Source organism: Trichosurus vulpecula, chromosome 9 (assembly GCF_011100635.1).
Source record: "Trichosurus vulpecula isolate mTriVul1 chromosome 9, mTriVul1.pri, whole genome shotgun sequence".
In the NCBI taxonomy this organism is placed as follows: domain Eukaryota; kingdom Metazoa; phylum Chordata; class Mammalia; order Diprotodontia; family Phalangeridae; genus Trichosurus; species Trichosurus vulpecula.
In genome coordinates this window covers 197,774,284-197,797,804 of record NC_050581.1, presented here as the reverse complement: position 1 = coordinate 197,797,804, position 23,521 = coordinate 197,774,284, and the positions used below count along the sequence as shown (strand labels likewise).

Below are 23,521 nucleotides of genomic sequence, written 5' to 3'. Positions count from 1 at the left end.
CTCAGGATGACGATTACACTGCCAGCCTCCCACGATTATTGGGAAATAAAGTGCTTTGAACCTAAAAGGGCTACAAGAAAGTGAGTTATGTCACTGTTATTAACAGAGGTTGATTTTTGGTACTTACTTCAAAAGAGCAAAAGTCCCAGCCCCTGCTCAGGCTGTGGCATGCTTTCACTTCTCTGTTTCTGTCTAGTGATTCTGGTCCTCTCCGCATCGCAAAGACGCCATCACCACCAGAGGAGCCTTCCCCCCTGCCCAGCCCGACAGCTAGTCCGAATCACGCCCTGGCGCCTGCCTCTCCTGCACCAGCCCGGCCAAAATCGCCTTCACAGGTAGGAGGGGCAAGGGGAGAGCCAGGAGGGGTGTGCAGGTGGCAGAGATAGAGAAGCGTTCCATTGGATGCCATGGTCACAGGGGGAAGGGTGTTCCTTAGGGTTGGTTGACATCCCACAGAACATCAGGAAAGACCATTGCTAAGAGAATGACCTGTCTGCAAAGCCTGATCGTCCTCTAATCCCCTAAGGAGACTCTACAGGCTAACAAAAATGAAAGTACACTGTTGATAATCATCCCAGACATTTCAGCCCTTCTCTCTTCCAAGTCTACAACCTTGTTCAGGAAATTCCTTCCACTTACTTCTTGCTCTTCATCCATGAAACCCAACCCATCCTTCAAGGCTCAGGTTAGAGAGCCCAGCACTTGATGTGTATCACCCACAGGCTCTAGCATTTGAATTCTCTGTGCCTATTGCTTATCGCCCCAATCGGCTCCCTCCCCGTGACCTTGATGTTTGCTGTTGTTCGGTCATTTTCAGTTGTGTCTGACCCTTTGTGACCACATTTGGGATTTTCATGGCTAAGATACTGAAGTGCTTTGCCATTTTCTTCTCCAGCTCATTTTACATAAGAGGAAACTGAGGCAAATAGGGTTAAGTCACTTGCCCAGGATCACACAGCTAGTATTGTTTGAGGCCAGATATAAACTCATATAGATAAGTCTTCCTGTGCCCAGGCCCACTGCTCTATCCACTATGTCACCACCCAGCTGCCCTCGACCTCGATGGTAGTGACACCGTTTTTCACAACATTGTACCGTCTATATCAACTAACAAGATTCTTTGCAACAAATATGCCCTTAATAATTGTTGGATGAAAGTCAGTGAACTGATAAAACAATCTCTGTTTGGGAGTAGGGCTGGGAACTAACTACCAGGGCTCTCTCCAATTGCTTTTTTGTTTAATTTGGTCCAGACTGGTGACTTCACTGGTATCATAAATGTTTGGTGTGGAAATTCTTTCCATTGACTCAGGCCTGAAGCTCATTTGTACCTTCTTGTCTTAGAGATTTGCCCAGATCTAAGAGGTTAAGTGACCTATCCAGGGTCATACAGTCAAATGTGTCCAAGGCAGGTCTAGAACTCAAATTTTCCTGGCTTCAAGCCCAGCACTCCACCCTCCAGTAATTCTCGAGAACTACAAGCCAATGGTGAGGAGAGACAAACCCAAAAACTGCCTTGGGAAGTGAAAGCCATTTCTTTTGCATCCTTGAGATATGAAATAAAGAGACTTCACAGGGAAAATATTTCAGAGAGAGCTGAGATGTTGCAGGAGCATAGATTTAGAACCAAAGGGACCTTCAAAGCTGTCCAGTCTGACAGATGAGAAACCTGGGGCTCAGATTTGCCAGTATCCTACATCTTTCTGAGTCAGGATTTGAACCTGGTTCTTTCTAATGCCAGGTCCAATGTGTCTTGTTGCTTCCTTCCTCCTGTCTACAGCATGGAGATATTTGAAAGACCTATTTAAGAGAAGGTCATTGTGGTGTCCTTTAGGGCTTCTCAGCCTTGGAGCCAGGGAGACTAGCATCCAAGTCCTGCCACTGACTTGTCCAAGCTGTGCCAGTCACTTCACATCTCATTGTCCCAGACAACATTTAGTTTTCTTTTTTCCAGTTAACAAACACTTATTTTCTCTCCTTCTCCAATTTAAAAGAAAAAAAGCACTTGCAAGAAATATACATAGTCAGGCAAGACACATTCCCGCTTTGTCCGTATCTGAAAATGTCTATTGCGTTCTACGTCTGAATTCTTTGTCTCTAGAAAACAGAACAGGCAAAACGTATTTCCATATTAGTCATGCTGAGTCGCTAAGTTTCTGTTTCTGTGATAAATGTGCCCCACACAATGAATGTTTGACGATCAAAGGGGACCTTTGCAGCTCTCATTGAGAGCAGAGATTCTATTGTTTTTGCTAGCACAGGGGGTGCTTAATAAATGCTTATCAATTGATTAATTGATTGACAAGCTAAGTGGAGGGAGGGAGTTTCCTTTTTAAGAATTCCCAAGGCCAATGAAATCATAGGTCTATAGTTTAAAAAAAAAAATAAGCCATCTTTTCCTTTAGACCAATTAGAATAAGGTGGTGTTTTTTTTCATTATGTTTGTGAAATGCATCCAGGCAGCCCTGCAGATCTGGTGGCTTGGTGTGTGCTCCCTCCCAGCCTCCCCACCTTTCCCAAAACGATGGCAACACCAGCAAAAGTCCATGGCTTGGGGACTTCCCTGGTCCGGACCCATCTGAAGAGTGACATGAGAAAGGGACCCTAAGCCAGCGCAGGAGCCTCTAGTTGGACCCTCCTACTGTGTTGGAGAGACCCCAGGAAGAAGCCTCTTTAAATCCTGTGTCCTCCCAGGTCCCTCCTGCCTTCTTTAGAGCTGGGCTGGGCTCTGCTTCTCAGCCATCTCCATTAGGGATCGATCAATCCTCCCACCTAAACCAGAGCACTTTAAGTGGGGCCAGGAACTTAGAAAAATAGCCAACAGGCTTGCAAAGAGGACTTTTTCACCGGACCTTCACCTCTAACCAAGACCTCATTCTGAGTCGCTAAACTTCTTTTGTTTTTTTTAATATTGTATTTTTTCCCAATTACATGTAATCACAATTTTTAACATTCATTTTGAAGGATTTTGAGTTCCAAATTCTCTTCCTCTCTCTTCCCCTCCCACTTCCCTGAGATAGTAAGCAATTTGATCTAGGTTATACATGGGCAATCATGCAAAACATATTTCCGTATTAGTCATGTTGAGTCGCTCAGTTTCTGTTTCTGTGATAAATGTGCCCCACACAATGAATGTTTGACGGTCAAAAGGAACCTTTGCAGCAGACCTGCCAATGCCTCTGCCTATGGCAAGCCACTTCACTGCTCCAAGACTCAGTTTCCTCATCCATAAAAGAGATTCTAGGATCATAGATTTAGAGGAAGAAGGGGCCCAGGGGGCATGATAACATGGCCTCCCTCCTAGGACTGCACCAGCCTCGAGCCTTCTCCAAACAGGAATTCTTGCTGCGACCACCATGGTTCCTTTCTTCTCATCTTTTTCTGATGGGGCCCATCTAGGAATGATCCTGGGCCAAGTCTTCCTCCTGTCGCTTATCTGCGTATTTAACATTCAGCAGTCTGGGGCATGAAATGGTGGGTTGGTGCAGCTGGATAAAACCTTCCAATAGAAGCATAGCCTTGTTCAGTTGGTTCCCTGAGAACGTCCTTGGGAGCCTCTGACAGCATCCAGAATGGTAGGGCTGTTACCCCGCCTCTGCCTACCCCCTCTGGTGCTGATCTCCTCCAATAGGCCTCTGTATTTGAAAATCATCATTCTTTTAGCACACAGAACAACCAGGAGCTCCACATTGTTTTTTTCTGATTTTACATCAATTTGAGAAGGTCAGAAGCCAGAGGACTTGGTTTTAGTTCCTCATGAACTATGTGACTGAAAGTAGAATGAAAGTCATTCTACTTCCCTAGGACTGCTTCCTCATTTATAAAATTAGGCAATTGGAATAGACAACCTCTTAAATCTATGATTCTCTGGTCTCATGTTCATGTCTGAAGAGTAGCGCATGTCACCTCAGGCAACACATGGGCCTCAGTCTGCTTATCTGTAAAATGAGTGGATTGGACCAGAATACCTCTGAGGCTTCTACTAGCTGGAGATCTAGCTTCCCATGATCCTCTCTGGACAATTGAATTTGTGATCCTGGGAAAGCCACTTCTTCAGTTCTTGGTTCCCTCACCAGTAAAATGAGGGGATTGGACTCAGTGACCTTTAAGGTTTCTTCCTGCTCTGAACTACAATCCTGTGGTCACAACTGCTCTCCAGGGTCAGCCAGGAAGTTCAGGGGATCTTTGATGGAGAGGTGGGCGGGGGTGGGGAACCTTAGAGAGCTTCAAGTCCAACAAGTGATTGACATAGGGTCACACCGGTATGTAGGTAAGTATCAGGTAGGATTTGAACACAAGTCCTCTGGTTCCTGAGCCAAGATTTTTCCACTGTGCCCTAGCATCTTCTTGTGTAGAGGTCATGTTCTGCCCCAGCCAGGGGAACAGCCGCTCTGTAAGAAGGCATGGTGCTCTGTAGGAGGACTTAGGTGCAAGAGGCCATTTCTGTAGGCCTGTGTCAGTCGTAGGCCTTGGCTGCACAAACTTACCATTTTCATCCTTTTTTGCTAGTTGCGGAAAGGGCCTCCGGTCCCACCTCTACCCAAAGTCACGCCCACAAGGGAACTGCAACAAGAAAACATCATCAGCCTCTTTGAGGACAACTTTGTCCCAGAAATCAACGTGACAGCTGCTTCTCAGGTCAGTGGTACAGCCTGGGCCTGGGAGGGTGGGGCAGGGCAGGGCCCACAATTCTTGGGGTGTCTGTGTGTGTGTGTACGTATGTGTGTGTGCGCGCATGCTCACACATGCATGCATGCAGCACAAGCCAGCACAGGATAGCTGCACATGCCCATGTATGAAGGAAAGGACCCAAGGAGAGGGGGTGAAGCTGCTGGAATGACTGCTTCTTTCAGCTTGGGTTTAGTGTTTGGTCACTACCCGGCTCTATCCAAATAGTTTGGATTTCAGGAGAAAATGGAAAGTGAGTGGCTTGTGTGGAGGCTGCTGCTGATTCTGGACAGTCTAGAGGCAACTGGGCATCTCTGGAGAGCTGTCCCTGTTTTGGGTTGAGGTCTAATTAGGTTTAGGTCTAATTCATCCAGGCATGGTTATAGGCTGAAGAGCAGGATTCAATGGTCTGGGCTCCTGCTAGTGTTTCTGCTCTTTATCCTCTTGGAGACTGAGGGCAGAGCCCATAAATGCCCTTCCGAACCCAAGTGGCCACAGCTCTTTCTCATTCTTCTTCAATAATTATTTGTAGCAGCTACTCATGCCACTTAGCCAGCTGGGAACACGTCAATAATAGCAGCAGTACTGTAGTAAGAATGAATGAATGAATGAATGAATGAATGAATGAATGAATGAATGAATTGAATGCATGGATGGATGGATGGATGGACAGATGGACGGATGGATGGATGGACGGACGGACGGATAGACAGATGGATGGATGGGTGAAAAAGCATTTATCAGGTACTTGCTTTATTCCAAGCACTATGGCTACACATTAGGGATGCAGATGTAAAAGTGAAGGCAACCTCTGCCCACAAGAAGCTTCTATTCTAATAGGAGAAACAATACATATAGAGTAGTAATAGTCAGGTAGGGATATTTCGGTTTGAGACATTCTGGAAATGGTGAATAGAACCATTTGTTGATGTTGTTGAGTCCTTTTCAGTCCAACTCTTCATGTCCCTATTTGTTTGGGGTTTTCTTGGCAAAGATACTGAAGTGGTTTGCCATTTCCTTCTCCAGCTCATTTTACAGGTGAGGAAAATGAGGCAAAAAGGGTTAAGTGACTTGCCCAGGGTCACAAAGCTAGGAAGTGTCTGAATCCAGATTTGAACTTAGGAAGATGAGTCTTCCTGACTCCAGACGGGGCACTCTGTCCACTTTGCCACCTGGCTGTCCCAAGTAGCACCACGGAGTAGTGGATTGACACAGCCTTTCCAGTAGAAGAGGCTATATTGATTTAATTACGGATCCAGAAGTGGAAGGTGATGAGGGACAATGGAAGGTATACATGCAGCAAGAAGGGGGCTATCAAGATGAGTGGAAAGTAAGGTGAAACATGGTTGGAGCCTGCCTAGACATAGTGGATAATGTGAGGCACTTAGCAATGAGGACGGTGACGGCCTAGGGAAGCGCTTCCAGAGTGGAAAGGGTTAAACTCTCTAGGCCATGTTCTGTGGTTCCAGAAGCCAGGCCAATGGCAGGACCTTGGCCAGGAAGGAAAGTAACAATAGGGGAAAGGGGGGAAAGGGGGTGCTTCTTCACCAATAACATGACCCATGGCATCACCAGCAGTCCCATCAGGCCTCTTACTTTTTATGGATGTGGGCAAGACGACCAAGTGCCTGGAGCTCCAGACTTAAAGTCCTGAAGAAAAGCGGCCTCCAACAGTCCTTGGGATCCTGGGGAAATCCTGTCACTTTCCTGGGCCACAACTTCCTCATCTCTAAAATGAGAATTTTACCTCATAGTCTTGTGAGCAAGAACTTACGTAAAACACTTCAAAACGCTCAGATCACTTGGGAAATGCTGGCTGGTGGTGGTGGTGGTGGTGGTAGTAGCAGCAGTTGGTCGGTGACTCCAAGGAAGGGCCTAAAGTTCTTCAAGATCAGTGGAAGGGACTGAGGAATCCAAGACTGGAGGACGCAAGACTCACGACAGTTGTGTCCAAGTATTTGAAGGGCTGACATTTGGATGGGGCACAGACGTGAACTCTTTGGCCCCAGAGGACAACACTAGGAGCGATGAGGGCAGTTGGAGGGAGCTGGATTTGGGGGAAACTTCCTAGATTTGCATCTCTCCCAGTGTGAAGAGGGCCTGCCTGGGGACAGTGGGTCCCTCCCCACTGGAGGGCTTCAAGCCAAGGCAACTGGGGTGAGGGACTTCTTGCTGGGCTCCAGGTTAGACTAGATGCCCACCGAGGACCCTCCCAACTCTGCAAACTAACTACCATTGCCCTTTTCGCCTTGTCTCCTTTACTTTTTAATATTTTCCCAAGTTTGGAATTTTTATTATTTTTCTTAATCTAAGAATAAGATAAATCTAGCAGCAGATGGACTAGAGCATAAAAGTTAAAGCATTTCTGCTAATTATATCTGATATTATTGTCACATGCAAAGTTGAAGGACTGAGACAGCAACCCAGCTGGATAACTCAGGCCAGAAAAATCACTTTCATTTAAAATATTCAGGAACATTTTTTTGGTGTGAAGTGTTGGTTTTCAAGTCAGACGATCTGAGTTTGAATCACAGCTTTACTGCTTGTGTGACCTTGAGCAAATTTTGTTCCTTTTGGCCTCTAAGGGGATTGGACAAGAGGACCCTGAAGATCTCTCCCAGATTTAAAGCTCCAATCCCATAATAGAAGCCCCTTGCTTTCAATAAGGATATGGATGTGAGGGTTAAGTTCCTTGGTTTGAAAAATAGTGCAAGCGTCCCAGTGGTAGAAAGACATAGAAGGCACCAGCCTTGGGTTAACGCTGCTATCTATCAATTCCTTTTGGGATTCTTGCACATTTCACAAAAAACATCTTCCAACTGAGTGTTGGACTGGATGACCTTTTAAGTGTCTTCCATTTCTAAACCTATGATCCTTTGAGCCTGCCATGTGCCCTTGGACACTTCTCAGAGGCTTGGTTTCCTCGCCTGTAAGATGGGGATAAATATTATGGTAGTCCCTCCCTCACAGGGGCGTTGCTGCTCATGGCCATAAAGTGCTTTGCAAATTTCCAGCTGCTCTAGAAATGCCAGTTTCTGTCATCATCACTGTTACTGTTATTTGCTTGCACTCCCTCCCACTCTCTGAACGTATAGACATGGGTTAGCTCACAACCCATGATCAGTGGAGAGTTCTAGCAGTCCTCTTGGCTCTCACACAAGGACAAGAGCATTGACAAGGCCATCTGGGTTGTAAGAGATCAGAAGTATGGAGGCAGTACACAGACAGCAGGTTGGTCCATCTTTTTTTTTCCAAAGTCACCATCATTCTTCATGTCTATGAACACCAGAATGGCCTTGACAACCTCCAAGGTCCCTTCTGGCTCCGTGTCTCTGGTCCCATGACCTCCATCCCACTACGTATCATCAGGTCCCTTCCCTTCAGAATGGCTGCTGTAGTTGGGCACTTCTCTAGGGAAGTTGCTGGACTCAAGGACACCCGTATTAAACATGATCTGGGGAAACTGGCAGAATTACAGGCAGAGCTGTGGTGAGAGTGGATTGAGCATCAGCAGGAGCCCTTCTTTATTTTTAGCAGCATACAGATGAATGGATAAGAGAGAATAAGCAGAATTACAAAGGGAAGATGTGAGAGCAGCTGGGGGAAAACAGGATATTGGAAATTAGAGCATCGGCATGGATCTAAATGGACTTTTCTTCTCTGAAAAACATGTTTTATATGTGCGCTTTACACAGGGCATCCTATTTTAGATCAAGTTTCTATCAACTCTTGAAATATTTTCTCTCCAAATAGGCCTCTCTTTTGAATCAGAAAAGCTAGGTTTGATTTGCAGAAGGCATGAGATTGGAGGGTTCAGACAAGAAGAGGCTTCACTGGGCAGCTAGTGGACAGAAAGCCAGGCTCGGATTCAAGGATCCCTGGATTCATCCATATCCTGCATTAGGCATTTACATGCTCTGTGACCCTAGGAAAGCTACTTAACCTATCAGCCTCAGTTTCTTTATCTGCAAAATAAAGGGGCTAGAAGGAGGAATCTTATCTCATTCTCAGGATAATGACCCATTTCATAAACCCTCAGCCTCTTAGGGATTTTATGTTTATTTCATTTCAATATACAATTATTAAAGACTAGATGCTATGTTAGGTGCTGGTGATACAAAGTCTAAAAGGAAATACCTCCTGTCCTCAAGAAACTTACACTTTATCAAGGGGAAGCCACACATACACAGATAAGGAAATACAAAGTAATTTGAGTAGGGAGAGAATTCTAATACCTTAGAGGGGACAGAGGAAGAGATCCAGGAAGGCTTCCTGTAGGAGGTGGCTGCTTAGGTCTCAGGATCATAGAACTAAGTGAAAAAGAATTTAAAACTTATCTAGTCCAATCTCCTCATTTTACAGATGAGGAAAGGAGTGGAGAGTGATATCTTGCCCTGGGTCACAAAGAGAAGAAGTCACACAACTAAGATTTGAATTCAGGTTCTGTTCCTTCAGGTTCAGCCCTCTTTCCAGGGCATCATGCTGCCCAATTCTTAAAAGAGGCTGGAGATTCTAGGAGGCAGAGGTGAGGAAAGCAGGCTGTCTAGCCAAAAGGCACAAGAGGCCCAGCGGTGGGAGGTGTATTGAGTTTAGGAAGCAACTAGTAAGCCCACTGGACTGGTTCAGAGTCAATGAAGGACAGTGAAGTCATTGATTTAATTCTGCAAAGGATCATGGAGGTCATCAGGTCTGAATTCCATACTTTACAAACCAGGAAACTGAGGCCAGATTGAAATAAGCCTGGTAATCTAGGTGGAAGCTAGGATGTCGAGAGTGTTCAATACCAGGCTAAGAAGGTCATGGTCCTGACTGTCTGGAAGAATGGCATTATGGGTGAATAAGCCCTTAGAAGAAAAAGAGATCTCCTGGTTTCACCATCTCCTGGCTCTTCTAGGTCTACACCTGAAAGGTGATGAGCCATTCTTTCCCTTTCCTCTGCTCTCCAATAACCTGGAATTATAATAAGACCTCATTTGCTTTCTTTGCTGGGATCATTCTTTCAAAAGGACACCAGGAATGGATCTGTCAGTGTGGCGTATTTAAGCAGGAGGAACTAAATGGCAGCAGCACTTCTAAACTAGTAATACAATGTTCACCAATCAGACAGTCGTGCATAGATGAATATGACAGACTGAATTCCTCTTATCATCTATTATGCCTCCTTCTCCTCTCTAGCTAATTCTACTCTCCTGGGATGCTCAAGGTGGAGGAGATGCTAAAAATTATATACATCAATTCCTTGCCCAGTAGATGACCCTCCCCCCAAATTCCCAGCAAGTGCCCACCTAACGTCTCTGGGAACACTTCCAGTGTCAAGGAGTCAAAGGACTTGGGTTCAAATCCTGCTTTGATACTGCCTTTGGGACCTTGGGAAAATCACTTAACTTCCCTGGGTCTCTATAAAATGAGGAGGTTAGACTGCATGGCATCTGAGGTACTTTCCAACCCTTATCTACGGTTCTGTGATACTCTCTTCAAGTCCACCATCCTCCTAGTGATCTATTCTAGGCCTGACCTTCACTCTTCTTTTGTTTATAGCAGGGATGGGGGAAAGGAGATTGGATAGTTAATGAGTAATTGATCCATTCCCTTTTATTCCTTCCCTAACATATCTCCAACGTGGTCCTTTCTAAGTGGCCCAATGCTGTAAATTATGCCAATTAGCTGTTTTTCCCTTTCTTAACTCTTAGATGGCATCTTTTCACATCCAGCCCTTGTCTGCTTAGCAGACAATTCCCAGTCCAATTCTTTACCCCTATCAGATAGTCTAGACAGCCAACCTTCCTCCCCGTTGACACTGTTCGATGAATGATGACTGTTTGGCTTCAGTAATTTAGCTGGTTCTCACTCCACCAGACTGGATTTTCATCCAGCCCCCATCCTCCCATCTTGCCAAAAAGACAGCCTGAAAGACTTTGTCACCATGTCCTTTTCCTAACCTTCAAGAGAGATAAACATCCCTTAAATTAGGGCCCAAGCTTTAAGAATTTAATACACTTCAACATTTAAGGTTTTTTCCCTAGAGCATCCACTTCTAGCCCAAATGATGAATGCAAACAATATGAAAAATGAAAACATTCCGGAACATTTGCCCTTCCCTTGGCTTGCCTGGGCGATCTCTATGCCCAGAGTGATGGTCTTTGCTGACAGTTCTAACATATAAGGATGAGTCACTGATGAGGAAAATGTTTGTCAGGTGGAGACCGACAACCCTCACAAGCATTCTGATCAGCAGCTCATTCTCTGCTTCGATCTGGAGACAGGTCAGCTACCGAAAACTTCTCAAAAATGGAAGCCGAAGAGGGCTGATGGTCTACTCTCCCACCGCTCCCACCCCATCCCCACCTTGGGGATGCAAGATGTGCCTACATGGAGAGTAATGTTGAAAGCTGTTATTTCCCTGAGATTCTGTTGGGATACATTTTTAGTACAGTTTCCAATATGTCTTCTCTGAAGATACAATGTTGTTCCTAAGTTATGCTTCCTTTTACATAGTGAACCCTACCACATTTTTGTTAGGAAACTGAACTGGAAGTCACTGAGGGCAGGAACTGTCTTATTATAATGTCACATTTTTACCATGCTTTACTTACAACAATCCTATGTACCAGGTAGCGTATCACTATCTCGTCTTACAGATAAGGATGAGGCTTGAAGATATTAAGTGATTTGCCCAGGGTCACACATCTAGAAAGTGCCTCAGAGTGGATTCCCACTGAGGTCATCCTGACTCGAAGTCCAGTGATTTATCCACTGTGACTTCTAGTGGCCTCGTAGTACATTCCACATACTGTGTGCTTAATAACTATTGAGAAGATATTGCTGGTGTGACCATGTCCTGCATTCCCCAGGACATATAGGGGATCATCTAAGTCACCTTAACATTTAGTGCAACAAGGGCAAGCCATAACCTGCAGACAGTTGGGATGTTCCATTGGCATCTTTATAATGTCAAGGAAAAGCAAGGAAGGCCCCCATCATGTCGGGAAGAGACACCATGGACAGCTGCTATGGGTGCACATACTTGAGTGTCCCGTAGGAAAGGCGGGCAGGGATAGGCTGGGCTGTGCCCTCCTGGAGGGCATACTTGCATCAGTATGACCAGAGTTCTTTTGGAGCCGAATAGATGATTACAGTTTGGCAGCCACTTTTCCTGAAAAGTCATTTTAGTGGTATTGAAACAACTCTTGTGAACACACAGTGTTCATGACATTTGTGCCATGGGGGACTTGGTTTTGCTTTTTGTTGCGATCAGGAGCTAGAACCTCCAGTCCATTCCATGAACTCCTGGCCACAATTTATGTGGTTGGGAATAAGGACAACTAGATCTGTCCTCCCTATTAAACAACAATAATAGCAACAAGAAAAATAGTTATAATCGTATCCTAAACTCATGCCCTACTGATGGTAGCTCAAGAGGACCATCTACATCTACAAACTGAGGGCCAGGAGATCCAGGTTCAAATCTTGTCTCAATCACTTACTAGCTTATTACTGGATAGGTCTTGTACAATGAGGGAGTCAGGACAAGGTCCCCAAACATTCTGTGATTCTCCAAGATTTATGTTGACATTTTCTCAGATAATGAGGATATTACAAATGCCAGTTGGTGGTAGCTTTGGAATCCTTCTTTGAGACATGAATGCTACACCGCTATACCCCATGTCTTCATCTCCCTTTCCTCCAGCAATTTATTGGACAATTTACTAGACTACACTCAAGAGTTCAGAATATCATACTAAATGAAATAAATTGCAGAGTCTATTACTTCTCAAAACGTATTTAAAAGTAACTTTCCCTTCTCTTAATCAAGTTTCCGATTAGCTCTTGCCTAATGACATGAGTGATGAGTTTACATTGCATGAGATCCAGGGCTTTAATAAGAAAACTTCAATATTCCAGGAAATTGTAGCCCTTGAATCATCACAGAGACCACCAATCTAACTGGGGTTTTCTTGTGTAGAGATTTTTCAACTATAACACCAAGATCCCTCATTTATAAAAGGAAGGAATTTGACTTTATGGTCTCTGCCGTTGTCTCTATCCAGTCAGAGAAAACCATTGAGTCCTGGACAGGAATCCCCTCTATTCTTTTGAGGATCTTAATTTTCAAGACAAGTAGAATCTCAAAGATCATCTAATCCAGAGGTTCTTCAGCTGGAATCCATTAATTTAAAAAAAATATTTTGAGAACAATTTTAGTAGAATTTGTTTCCTTTATAATGCTGCTGTATTTTATTTTATACATTTAAAGACATTATTCTGGGAGGGGGTCATAGATTTTACCAGCCTGCTACCAAAGGGGTCCATGACACAAAGAAGGGCTAAGATGCTCTGATCAGGTCTGACTCCCTTACTTTACAGATGAGAACATTCAGGCCCAGAGAGGAATTGACTTGCCCATCATCACCCAGATAGTAAGTGGCCAAGTCGTCTGAACTCAGGTCTTATGACTCCATATCAAGCACTCTCTTCACCGCACCAAGATGCTTCCCTCTTACTTGGAAATTCTAATTATCCATGATTTCATTAGCAAATTTGTGTCCTCCAATGACATAGATTACAGCCTCTCTGTGAATTACTAAATGCTCTTTGAGAATTAGCATGGCCCCAAATGGGCATCAGACTGTAGGTGACTTGCTGGGGGGCTTCCCCGACCCAGGCTTGTCCCAACAGCATGCCATGCCATGGCACATGAGTGTGTCTGTGTTGGAAGACTTTGAAGGCCCAGGGTCAGCTCCATGCCATTGTTAAATTAAGCTAAGCTAGGTTCAGATTCACACCTGCAATATGACGCATTCCCAATGGAATAATGCTTTTATTAAAAGACAGAGGGAATATTACATTGGATTTACAACATAATAACTAACACAGCTAATCACAGCAAAAGTGACAAAGACACAGAAAGCAATACATTAATACATCACCAATTCAGGGAGCACCAGCACCTAATCCTTCAAAGCTGGGGGATCCCGGGGTACAGCTCGATCAGGGCCCTGAATGGTAAAGTCCCAGGCAAAGCGTCCTCTCCACGGGTGAGATCCCAATGTGGCTCACCCACATGGCAACTTAAATAAGGCCTTGAACAAAGAATGCTCATCCCAGATGTTCCCACTGGGAGGGGAGCCAACCTTTACAATGGGGTCCTGTGAGATATAATTCTTGGGAGCTGGCTAGGCCCCCTAGGACAGCAGTGTCTCCAAAAGTTTAACATAAAAAATGTTTATTATCCTTTGCTCAAGGCTTATCATATCTCCAAGTAGGAGAGTCTGGAAGGTCTGTGCATTCTTTGCTTGAGGCCTATCACATCTCCAAGTAGGAGAGTCCAGAGGTTTGTAGGCCTATCACATCTCCAAGTAGGAGAGTCCAGAGGTTTGTAGGCCTATCACATCTCCAAGTAGGAGAGTCCAGAGGTTTGTTAAAGGGGGAGGGAGCTCATGCAGAGGGCAACCTGATGCATATGTGCTGGGCTTACAGTGTAATATGGAGGATCTTTTATATGTAATGATTTATCATTCAACAGGGACACATCAGAAGAGGAAGTGGGCAGACCATTCAAACAGCCCCAACCAAGGAGCCCTCAGCTTCCACCTGTAACACTTTAATGATGGATAGTTAACGTCACTATACTTTGGGACATCCCTGATCTTTGAGAGGCTTAACTCACCTTGAGCCTAAATCTGAATCACAGTTCAGATGACTCCTTCAAGCTCAGCTATTGCAAAGAAAAATTCAAGGCAGAGCCCATGGAAAACCTTTGAGTGGAGGGGGATGGGAGGACTTCATCATTTCCATTCAAACTGACATGTGGGTGTGAGGAATAGGCCAACATTAGTGGCTCTTTTTCCCTTCACATATTCACAAAGATGATTCCTGAATTACAGCTCCTCCCTTGTGTTTGGATTCTTAATGAGAGCATTATAAGCCCTCCCCTTTCTCTTGCAGGCTTCGTAAAAGGCACCCATTTACTTTGGGGGCATTTCCAAACACTAGTAACTTGTGTGATGCTGGCCCAGGATTGTCTTTGACTTCGAGGCCTGAGGAATAAACAGAGACAGAGAAAATCCCTAAAGAAAGATTAACCTTGTGTCCAAAGACTGGAGTTGGGATGCTCAGCTTTGTTTCAGACCAGCCACAGATTATCTGGTTGGCTATGGCTGGCCTTTCCCTTTGGCCCTTTAACCACAGTTAGATGCGAGCAGAAGAACAAGCTGGCTTTGGGGTCTTGTGGATCCCAAGGCACATATCTGACTGGGTCACTCTCCTGCTCCAGAAGCGTCGATGCTTCTCTGTCACCTCCAGCAGAAAATCTGACTCCAACATGGCTTTCCAAGTTCATTGCGTATTACTTTCCTTCCCTTCCTCCCTCTACATTCCAGCCCAAATGGCTCCCCTGGTCTCCACCTTTCCTGATCACCCCTCCAACTGTTAGTGGGCTCACCACCTTTCAAAATTCCTTTGCATGTATTTTAGTTTACTTTGTATGTGTGCATCTTGTATCAGACTAGGAGGATATAAGCACTGTGCCAACAGGAATCATTGCATTTTGGTCCTTGTGTCTGCAGCACCCAATACTGAACCTGGCATATGGTAGGTGCTTAATAAAGACTTCCTTAGTTGGATTGAGTTGACTCTTCGATCTCTAGTTTGGGCAGTCCCTTTACTGGTGCAGTTAGCAATCCCTCCAGATCTTCTCATCATATGGGACTCTTGTCTGAGGCTTTCTGAAAATCCCCCATTGAAGAGTGCCTTAATGCACCAAAGACCTTTCCCTAGTTCTTTTTCAAATTTTTATTTACTTTATTTTTAATTTATGGAGTTAGACATTTCCATAATATCGTATAATAAGAAGATAATTGCACATGAAACTGCAAATCTATTGTGTACAACTGGCTATTCCTTTTAAATATATAATAAAGTTACTGTGTGAATTTCTTTTTTTATTTCGCTTTCTCCCACCCCTGCCCCGGAACTTGTAACTTGGTTCTTGTGACATTTAATACAGCATAGATACTGGAGGAGTCCTCAGACCACTCGTCAGTCTGGTAGCCATCCCTCACGATCTAGGCTTGGGAAGCAATGCATGACCATGTGAGCAGGGAAGCCTAGGCCAGGTCAATTCCTGATGTCCATTTCACATCACTGACCTCCTCCTTAACAGAATGAAGTTCCTGAGCCAAAGAAAGAAGAGTCTTTGCTTGATTTGGACTTCGACCCTTTCAAGCCGGACGTTACACCAGTGTCAGCAGGAATTACCCACTCACCCATGTCTCAGGTAGGGGCTTTTTCTTTTGGGGGAGGGGAGGTGATGGGAAGAAGGCTGGGGAGGTGGCAGGTTCAGACACCTATTTGTCAGTTCTCTGCCAACAAGGAACATGGCTGGTCAGTTTACGAAAAGGATTTTGTTCTTTCCGTATCCCATCAACCACTTTCCCCCCAGCGGAGCCCTTTCTCCTAAGGAGAAGATAAGCAAACTGATGCCTTGTACAAGTCCCCAAACTTTTCTATCCTGTTAATTTTCTCATTCTACGAAAGTTGCTTTGAACTGAAAATGTGATGTGGTGGATAGAGAGCTGGCTTACAAGGCAGAAAGACCTGGGTTCAAGTCATGCCTTTGACAGATACTAGCTGTGTGAGCATGGGTGAGTAACTTAACCCCTCAGGGACCTAAACAACTCTCCAAGACCATAAGTTGCTGAAAAGGTGATGACCTGAACTGGTACAGGAACGTTCCCCCCCTGGCGTTCTCTCTACCAATAGAGTTACAAGTCCTATCCCTGTCCCTAACCTTATCTCTAATATTCCTGGCTTCTCAGGATGATGCATATGAACCAACCAGGACACAGTTCAGAGACAGAGACATGATTGAGGATTAGCACCTTTGGCCCTAGCAATTTGCCCTTCCCACAAGCCATCATCTTCCCTTTTCTCTACCTAGAAGGCAGTGGTCTATGAGAGAGCTGTGGCCCACTTACTTTTCTTACTGTTTTCTTCACCCTCAATCACCTTCCTGATTTAACCATGATGGATTAAGTCTGCCTTTAAGGCTCTCATAGGCCCGTCTGTCACAGAGGATCAGCCTTGATCCTTGCCTCATGATGGTTTCCCAGGTGATCTGAGGGCAGTTCCCCCTTCCCCTCCTTTCCAAGCTATCAGAACAAAGAGAAAAACTTGGAGGGCTAATTCATCCAAAATAACAAACATATTTGTTAACGTGTTTGACCTCGAGTTGGATTTGAAGAGATATATTCAAGTGTGGATCTATCTGTAGGGAATTATTTAAAGCCAAAGAATTGAGCCATCCTGTGACTATGCAACTAATGAGATGCTGATATGTTCCTCAAGCCCTCACCTTAAAGTCTTAGCTTTTCCTTGCAGGGATAGATGCCTCTCTTGGTATCATGCAAAGGAAGCATGGATAGAGTCTAAGACATCAATGAAGCAAGTAATTTAGCAAAACAGTGTTGGCCAGGTTGCCCAAACAGAGTTGGGAGTTGACTTGGTCCATCACTCATGCCTTCCCTATTCATGAAACTCTTTTTTAGTAGTGATTGTCCCCAGGAGGAATAAAACCTCTGCAGGCTTTTTCCCTATCTACAGCTGTCTTGAGCCAGGGACCACAGGAAAGCTTCAGGGTGGATGCTGGGATGCCACATAGGCCATTTTTGTAGCAGTTTTGTTTTGACCACTTTTCTATCAAACCCTAGTTGGAACAGGCCACAGACTAGGGGTGTTCCACACACTCTGGATTTCATAAATATTTTTTCTCTAAGTGGGTGCCCTCTGTTGATTCTCTGACCCCAATCCCAATCTGAATAAGCAGTAAAAGAGGCTCCATTCTGAAATAAGAGAAGGACAGGGTAACCACAGAATTCATCTTGTCCTCTTATCTCCTGCCCACTAGGACCTGGATTTAAACATCTCCACCATGTTTTCAAATAATGGATGTTTACCCTGTGCTGCAAAGCCCTTTTTCCATCTTAGTGGTTGAGCTCTAGGCCGACAGCCACCTTTTCTGACTTTAAGGAAGGAATGAAGCTTTGTAGTCCCAGCACACTTATCTTCCTTACCCTAGCGTGATTTCTCTTCCATCCAAAATAGACCCCACTCACCCCTTCCCCTCAGGGTTTGGGATCCTACTATTCCTACTAACAGAGCTCTCCATCTTGGGATCTTGGCCATCTGTCCCAAGCAGTAAGTCCATCCTTTAATGATCCTGTGGACTGATAGACATGGTATCAAATGGCCCTTTTCTCTAGAGAAAATGGTAGGTATTATCAGCTTAGTCAGTGCATGACCTCTTATGCTATATAAGTATCAAGGCATTGTGTCCTAGGGAAATAGAAATGGTCCTTGTGTTTGGTAGATGGAGCCTCATTCGGCAGCCATTTTTTATTAAATTGAATTTGAAATAATCCCAGTCCATGCTGATGTCTTTAGAAAAGGGCAGAGGTGTTAGAATGTGAGAAAGCACTAAGGCTGGGCCGTCCTATCCAGCTCCAGTGTGATAGGGATTGGGGAATGGGAGTGAGCTAGAACCCAATCCCTGGAGTTTTCACCTTTGACTCAGAGATCAGTTCACCCAGTGCAGGGAAGGACTCTCGAGACCAATGATTCCATATTGCTCATCTTAAAGCAAAGGAAACTGGTCCAGAGATGTTAAGTCACAGAGCTAGTAAGTGTCTAGGATGGAATTCAAACCCGGGTCTTGCTGAATCCAGGTACAGTGCTCAGTCCACTCTGCAATATTATCTCTCCAAGGTGGATTTTTTATCTTGGCATTTGAAAATGATCACACAAAATTAATGGAGGGCCAAGCTTAGTTCTAAGTTTTCTGCCGTTTGATAGTATTTCATTATGAATGCAAGGAATCTGTTCCAGTGCCACTGCCCAGAGGGGGATGCGATAACCTTGGTGGTGAGCCTCAGACATATGAAGGGTAGAGAGAGCCACCCCTTCCACGTTTCCCCAATCCCTCTGCTCCCCAGCCAAAGTGGGAGAGAAATTCTGAACTGACTCTTTATGATTAAGGTATTAGAAGTCAGTTAATATAATGTACAATTAAGTCTTATAGGGAAACTCTACTAATTACCAGTTAATTAGCAGGGCTGAGTGTCACTTGAGACTTTAAACTAGAAGGTAGAACTGGAAAATGCAATCTCTTTGGAAATTTTGGAAAAAGAACAGTGCCCTGTGCTTCGTCTAATGGAGAGTGGCTCATGCTGACAGCCCTATGGTTATGTGAACCCTTCCTTCACCATCTGCTAAGTCACCTTCCTAATGTGCAGGATAGAAAACAATGTGGAAAGAGATCTCGAGGGTCATCTTGTCTGTCCTTTCCTCTGCCACAAAACTGGCAAGTCTCTGCTCGAAGACCTCAGTGTGAGTGGACTCACTTCCTCTCCAAGTAGCCCATTTCCACCTGCTCTAATCCTCATTGTTAAGAAGAGTTTTTCTTCCACAATGTCACCCTCTTTTCCCCCACTCAAAAATCTTTCATGGCTCTACATTTTCCACCAAATAAAATCCAAATTCTAACTTGTCATTCAGAGGCCTCCACATTGGACTCCAAACTAGTTTTCAACCTTTTTATATGGTGTTGGATGCAGACATGCTAAGCTTCATTATCTATGTGTACTCCTTTCTTCCAATTTCTGATTTGGTGCATTGAGTAAAGCAATCCCCCACTCCCCAGGCCTTGGGAGAAGCCAAGCGGCTACTTGACCAGGAGCCCACTGAAGCAGCCATTCCCACACACTCTCATTTACATGGACTGACAATATTTTCTTTTTTTCTTTTTAGACATTGCCCTGGGATTTGTGGACGGTAAGGCTTTTACTAAGGATTGCATATGCTGATACCTTTGGGTCACCAGAGAATCTGTAACACTTAAAATTCTTCATCCAAACTTTTGTTCAAAGAAAGTTAAAATTATGTTATCGGTTGCCAATCTGATCTCCGTAGAACCATTACCAGACTGCTGAAGGTACACTGTGTTTCTGGAGGTCTGACATTCATTCAAACCATTGGCCGCCCAAAGTTGATTCGTTTGCTTGCTTTGGGTCTGGATCTGTGATTTTACCTGTATGCAGAGGGGGACTGCCAGTGGAAACTCCTTCCCCTGACACATACTGGCAACTCATCTTAGCTCGTAGCCTTTGGAAGCGACCAGGTACTGAGAGTTGTCTTGTAGTGCATGTTGGAGTCAGGACTTCCTGGCTTGAAGGCCATCTCTCTACCTAGTCTACCACCCTGACTCTCAGTCTTAAGTGGCCCAAGCTTAGCCCTGAAGGAGATGGTCTTGGGTTGGAAGATCCATAGAAAGTCCAGAGATCCATAGAAAGATGAGAAGAATAGAAAATCCAGGGTTCACAAGGTAGAGTAACAGGAAAATAATAGCAATAGCAGGGTTAGGGTTAACCCTAACAACAACAACTACCACTGCTACGACTACTGCTGCTACTACTACTACTACTGCTACTACTACTACTACTACTACCCTTTAGATAGCCCTTCCAGGTTTACAAAGCACTTGATGTATATCACCCCTTTTGGTCCTCACAATAGCCCTGTGGGGTAGGTGCTATTCTCATTGCCCTTTAACAAACTGGAAAGTTGGGCCGAGGGACAGTTAGTGACTTTCCAAGGGTCCCACAGCTAGAAAGTGAAACAGGCAGTATTCCAATTCGAACTGTCCTGACTCCAAATCTGGCTGTTTCTTCTCTGTGCCACCAAGAACACAGGGGCTAGATCCTGGACACCTAAGTCTTTGTGCCTCTTGCCATGACTCCGGTTAACCACCCAGGGGTGATAGGGTGAGATGAGAGGCTTCACTCCTCAGCTGTGGCTTCAGAATGAGGACAAAAAATGTTTCGAATGTAGGTTGCTTTGTGTCTGGAACAATTGATGTCCAATTAGCCTTTAGAACCAGGGGTTCTTCACCTTGTTTTGTGTGTCCTGCCCCCTTTGGCAGCAGTCTGGTGAAGCTAGACTCTGCCCTTCTTAGATAATTTTTTTAAATCTATAAAATACTTAGATTTGCAAAAGAAACCACTTATACTGAAATGCAATGACCAAGATATTAAAAAATAAATACATTCAGAGAGCTCAGGGTAAGACCCCATGTTCTGGGCACATCTTCATGCTCCCTCATAGGATGTGCGCCTCTTCCTGCCTGGCATTTAGGAATGGAGGAGAGATATTAAAACTAAAACCTGGGATCATCCACAAGGCTGATGCCTCCCAACTTGTTGCTGCAGGACTGTAAGGGAGATGGCCATCAGTGCCAAGACAGCTGATAGTGAAGGTCTTTTCCTTCTGGCCTCTGCAGGGTAATCCAGGGAGGGGTAGCAGAGCAGAGTATCACCCTAAACTTTGGATCAGAACTAGGTCCAAATCTCCACCTCTGCTTCTCGCCTGCTCTCTGATCATGAGCCACAAGGTCATTTAATCTCTCTGAACCTCACCTGTAAATGGATATACTAAGGACTGTACTTCACAGGGCTGTGAGGAAAATCCCCTCTGTGAGATCTGCTGGCCAGATCCCTCAGCCCTCCCAGTGAGGTTCAACAGTGAGAAGTGCTTTTTTGGCCAGGGCCAGACTACAAACAAGTGGTTGGTAATTCCAGAAATGGACATTCCCCTTCATAGCAAGTCCATATTTCTTATTATTCCTCCTGTTAAGCAAAGATTGTGTACACATTGATAAGCCACCCTCATGAAATCAGCACTGGCTTTAAAAATTATAACTCTGTCCCTTTTCATCAGGCAAAGGGATGGAACAAAGCCCAAAGACACCCTAGCCCCAAGGCCTGTGCATACAAGCCCTAGCTTCCGACTGAGCAAGGCTATGGTGTCACCTCCTACATGAAACCTTTGCTGATCACCCCCTCCCCTCTCCTCAGCCTTGCTAGCTTAGTCTCCTCAAAATTAATTTGTATTTTCTTTATTTTGACCTACCTCTAAATGTGTCATTTGCCTTCGTTAGAAGTTAAGCTCCCAGAAGGCAGGGATTTTCACTTTTGTCTTTGTGTCCCCAGAGTCCAACACAGTGCCTGGTACACAGTAGACCCTTAGTAAGTCTTTGCTGCCTTGAATTTGTCATGCCCAGCTCTTGTCTTTGCCATGCCTTTCTCTTGCCTCATGTGTCTAATTTTCCTCCCCACAGACAAGCAGCGAACTGGTCCAGCCGGTAGGTTGACTTTCTGAAATTTCTCGCTTTGTTGTAGTGGTGAGTGTGCAATGCTTGTGTTCTTGTCCCTTCCAAAGATTAGCAGCTATTTTCATGACCTTGCCAGGTGCCCCCGTAGTCTGAGGAGCCTTACCTGAGGCCCTCGCTAGCTCCTCCTTCGTGCAGACATTGACCTGTGTGTTTTCTCACCCACTCTTGCCATGACCAAATTCATCTTACTTTGTTTTTTCCCCCTTTGCTCTTCTGCCTGCTCTAAAGCCTGATGCTTCAAAAAGCCTTTCCTTGTGTAACCTGATCATGGAGGAAACTCCAGACCTCGGGTCAGCCGAAGACATTCCTGACCCCCAAAGTGACCTAGGGTCATTCATCTGGGGCCTAGATGTTAGCACAGACAGTGTCAGCCAGGAGGTTACAGCAGGTGATTCTGGAGAGGAATCCATACCTGAGCCTGGGGCAGAGCAGAGCATGGCAGGGCCAGCTGTCACAGAAGAAAACTCATTGATTTCCCCAGAAGCTGAGCCAGAAGCTAGATTTGCCATGGGTCTGAGTCCAGAGATGGAACAGCCTTCTGAGTCCTCACTAGACTCTGAGATGCCAGTTTTGGAAACTGGAAGCCTTCAAGAAGAAATCCACCGAAGTGTGGAAGGGACAAAGGAGGAAGAAGAAAAGATGGAAGAATCGATGTGGGGAAGCTTGGAGACATGCGAAAAGGTAGACACCAGCAATGTTAGCACCCAAGGGATAGAAGGTGCAGAGTCATGTGAAGAAGAAGCTTGGGGAAGTCAAGGAAGCAGAGACACACAGCAGCCTGAGACAGGAGAAAAGGGAGGCCAGGAAACATGCAGAATCACAGAGGAGGATGTTTGTGTGATGGGAGTCTCCTCAGGGGAAGGTTCTTTTGAGAAAAGGGAATACAGAGACAAAGAATTAGGAGTAGATCCTCCAGGTTCATTTAGAGATAAGGTCCAAGTGTTAGATAATGAGGTGCCACTAATAATCAATAAGTGTGAAGTTGTTAAGGGCCTTGAAATTGAACTTGAGAATGCCCTAGGCATCTGGAATCAAGAGGACCAGACAAAGCATGTGGCAAATATTGAGGGCACTAGCACTGTAGGGTGGACTTTAGCTATGGAGAAAGGAATAGCCATTTCAGCGGGTCTTCCTGACCTAGAGATGGTACATCACTCAGTCCAAGACCCTACGGGTCTGGCAGACATTCATTTTGTTGCTGGGTTGAGCAGTACAGAGGAGACTGCTCATGAACTTGAATGTGGCAGTGTCAACACACTCCAAAACGTAGGCATCATTGATGACCCCAAAGCTGCCTTCATCCCCAGCAAGGATGAAATGGCCCTGCCAGTCAGAGCTGAGTCTGCCTCTTCTGACAACACTGGGGCCAAATGTAGTAATAACCTGTGTTCAGGTCAAGCAGAAGGTTCATGGGGAGAAGGGATTGAAACTGCAATGCCCCAAGACAGTGGAAATAGTATTAGCAAGCCAGAAGGCTCAGAGGCAGATCCTTGGGGAATAGATGCAAATCAGATTTGGCTACCCAACTGGGACCCTACAGTGAATAATGAGGATTCCTGGGACTTCAGTGGTCTACCAGATGGCCCAAAGAATGGCTTGGATAATTGGCCTGAATTTGTTAATCAGTGGCCC

The 23,521-nt window shown here is 45.0% G+C and overlaps 1 protein-coding gene across 1 annotated transcript in view; it reads left to right on the top strand.

Moving 5' to 3' along the window:
• AMPH (amphiphysin) overlaps positions 1-23,521 on the top strand; it is a 197,212-nt gene that overhangs the window by 140,702 nt on the left and 32,989 nt on the right. Inside the window, exons 10-14 of the mRNA XM_036739436.1 lie at positions 197-335; positions 4,510-4,638; positions 15,830-15,943; positions 19,471-19,494; positions 21,836-21,859. Of these exons, the coding sequence (XP_036595331.1) occupies positions 197-335; positions 4,510-4,638; positions 15,830-15,943; positions 19,471-19,494; positions 21,836-21,859 (430 nt within the window). The remainder of the gene's footprint in view (positions 1-196; positions 336-4,509; positions 4,639-15,829; positions 15,944-19,470; positions 19,495-21,835; positions 21,860-23,521) is intronic.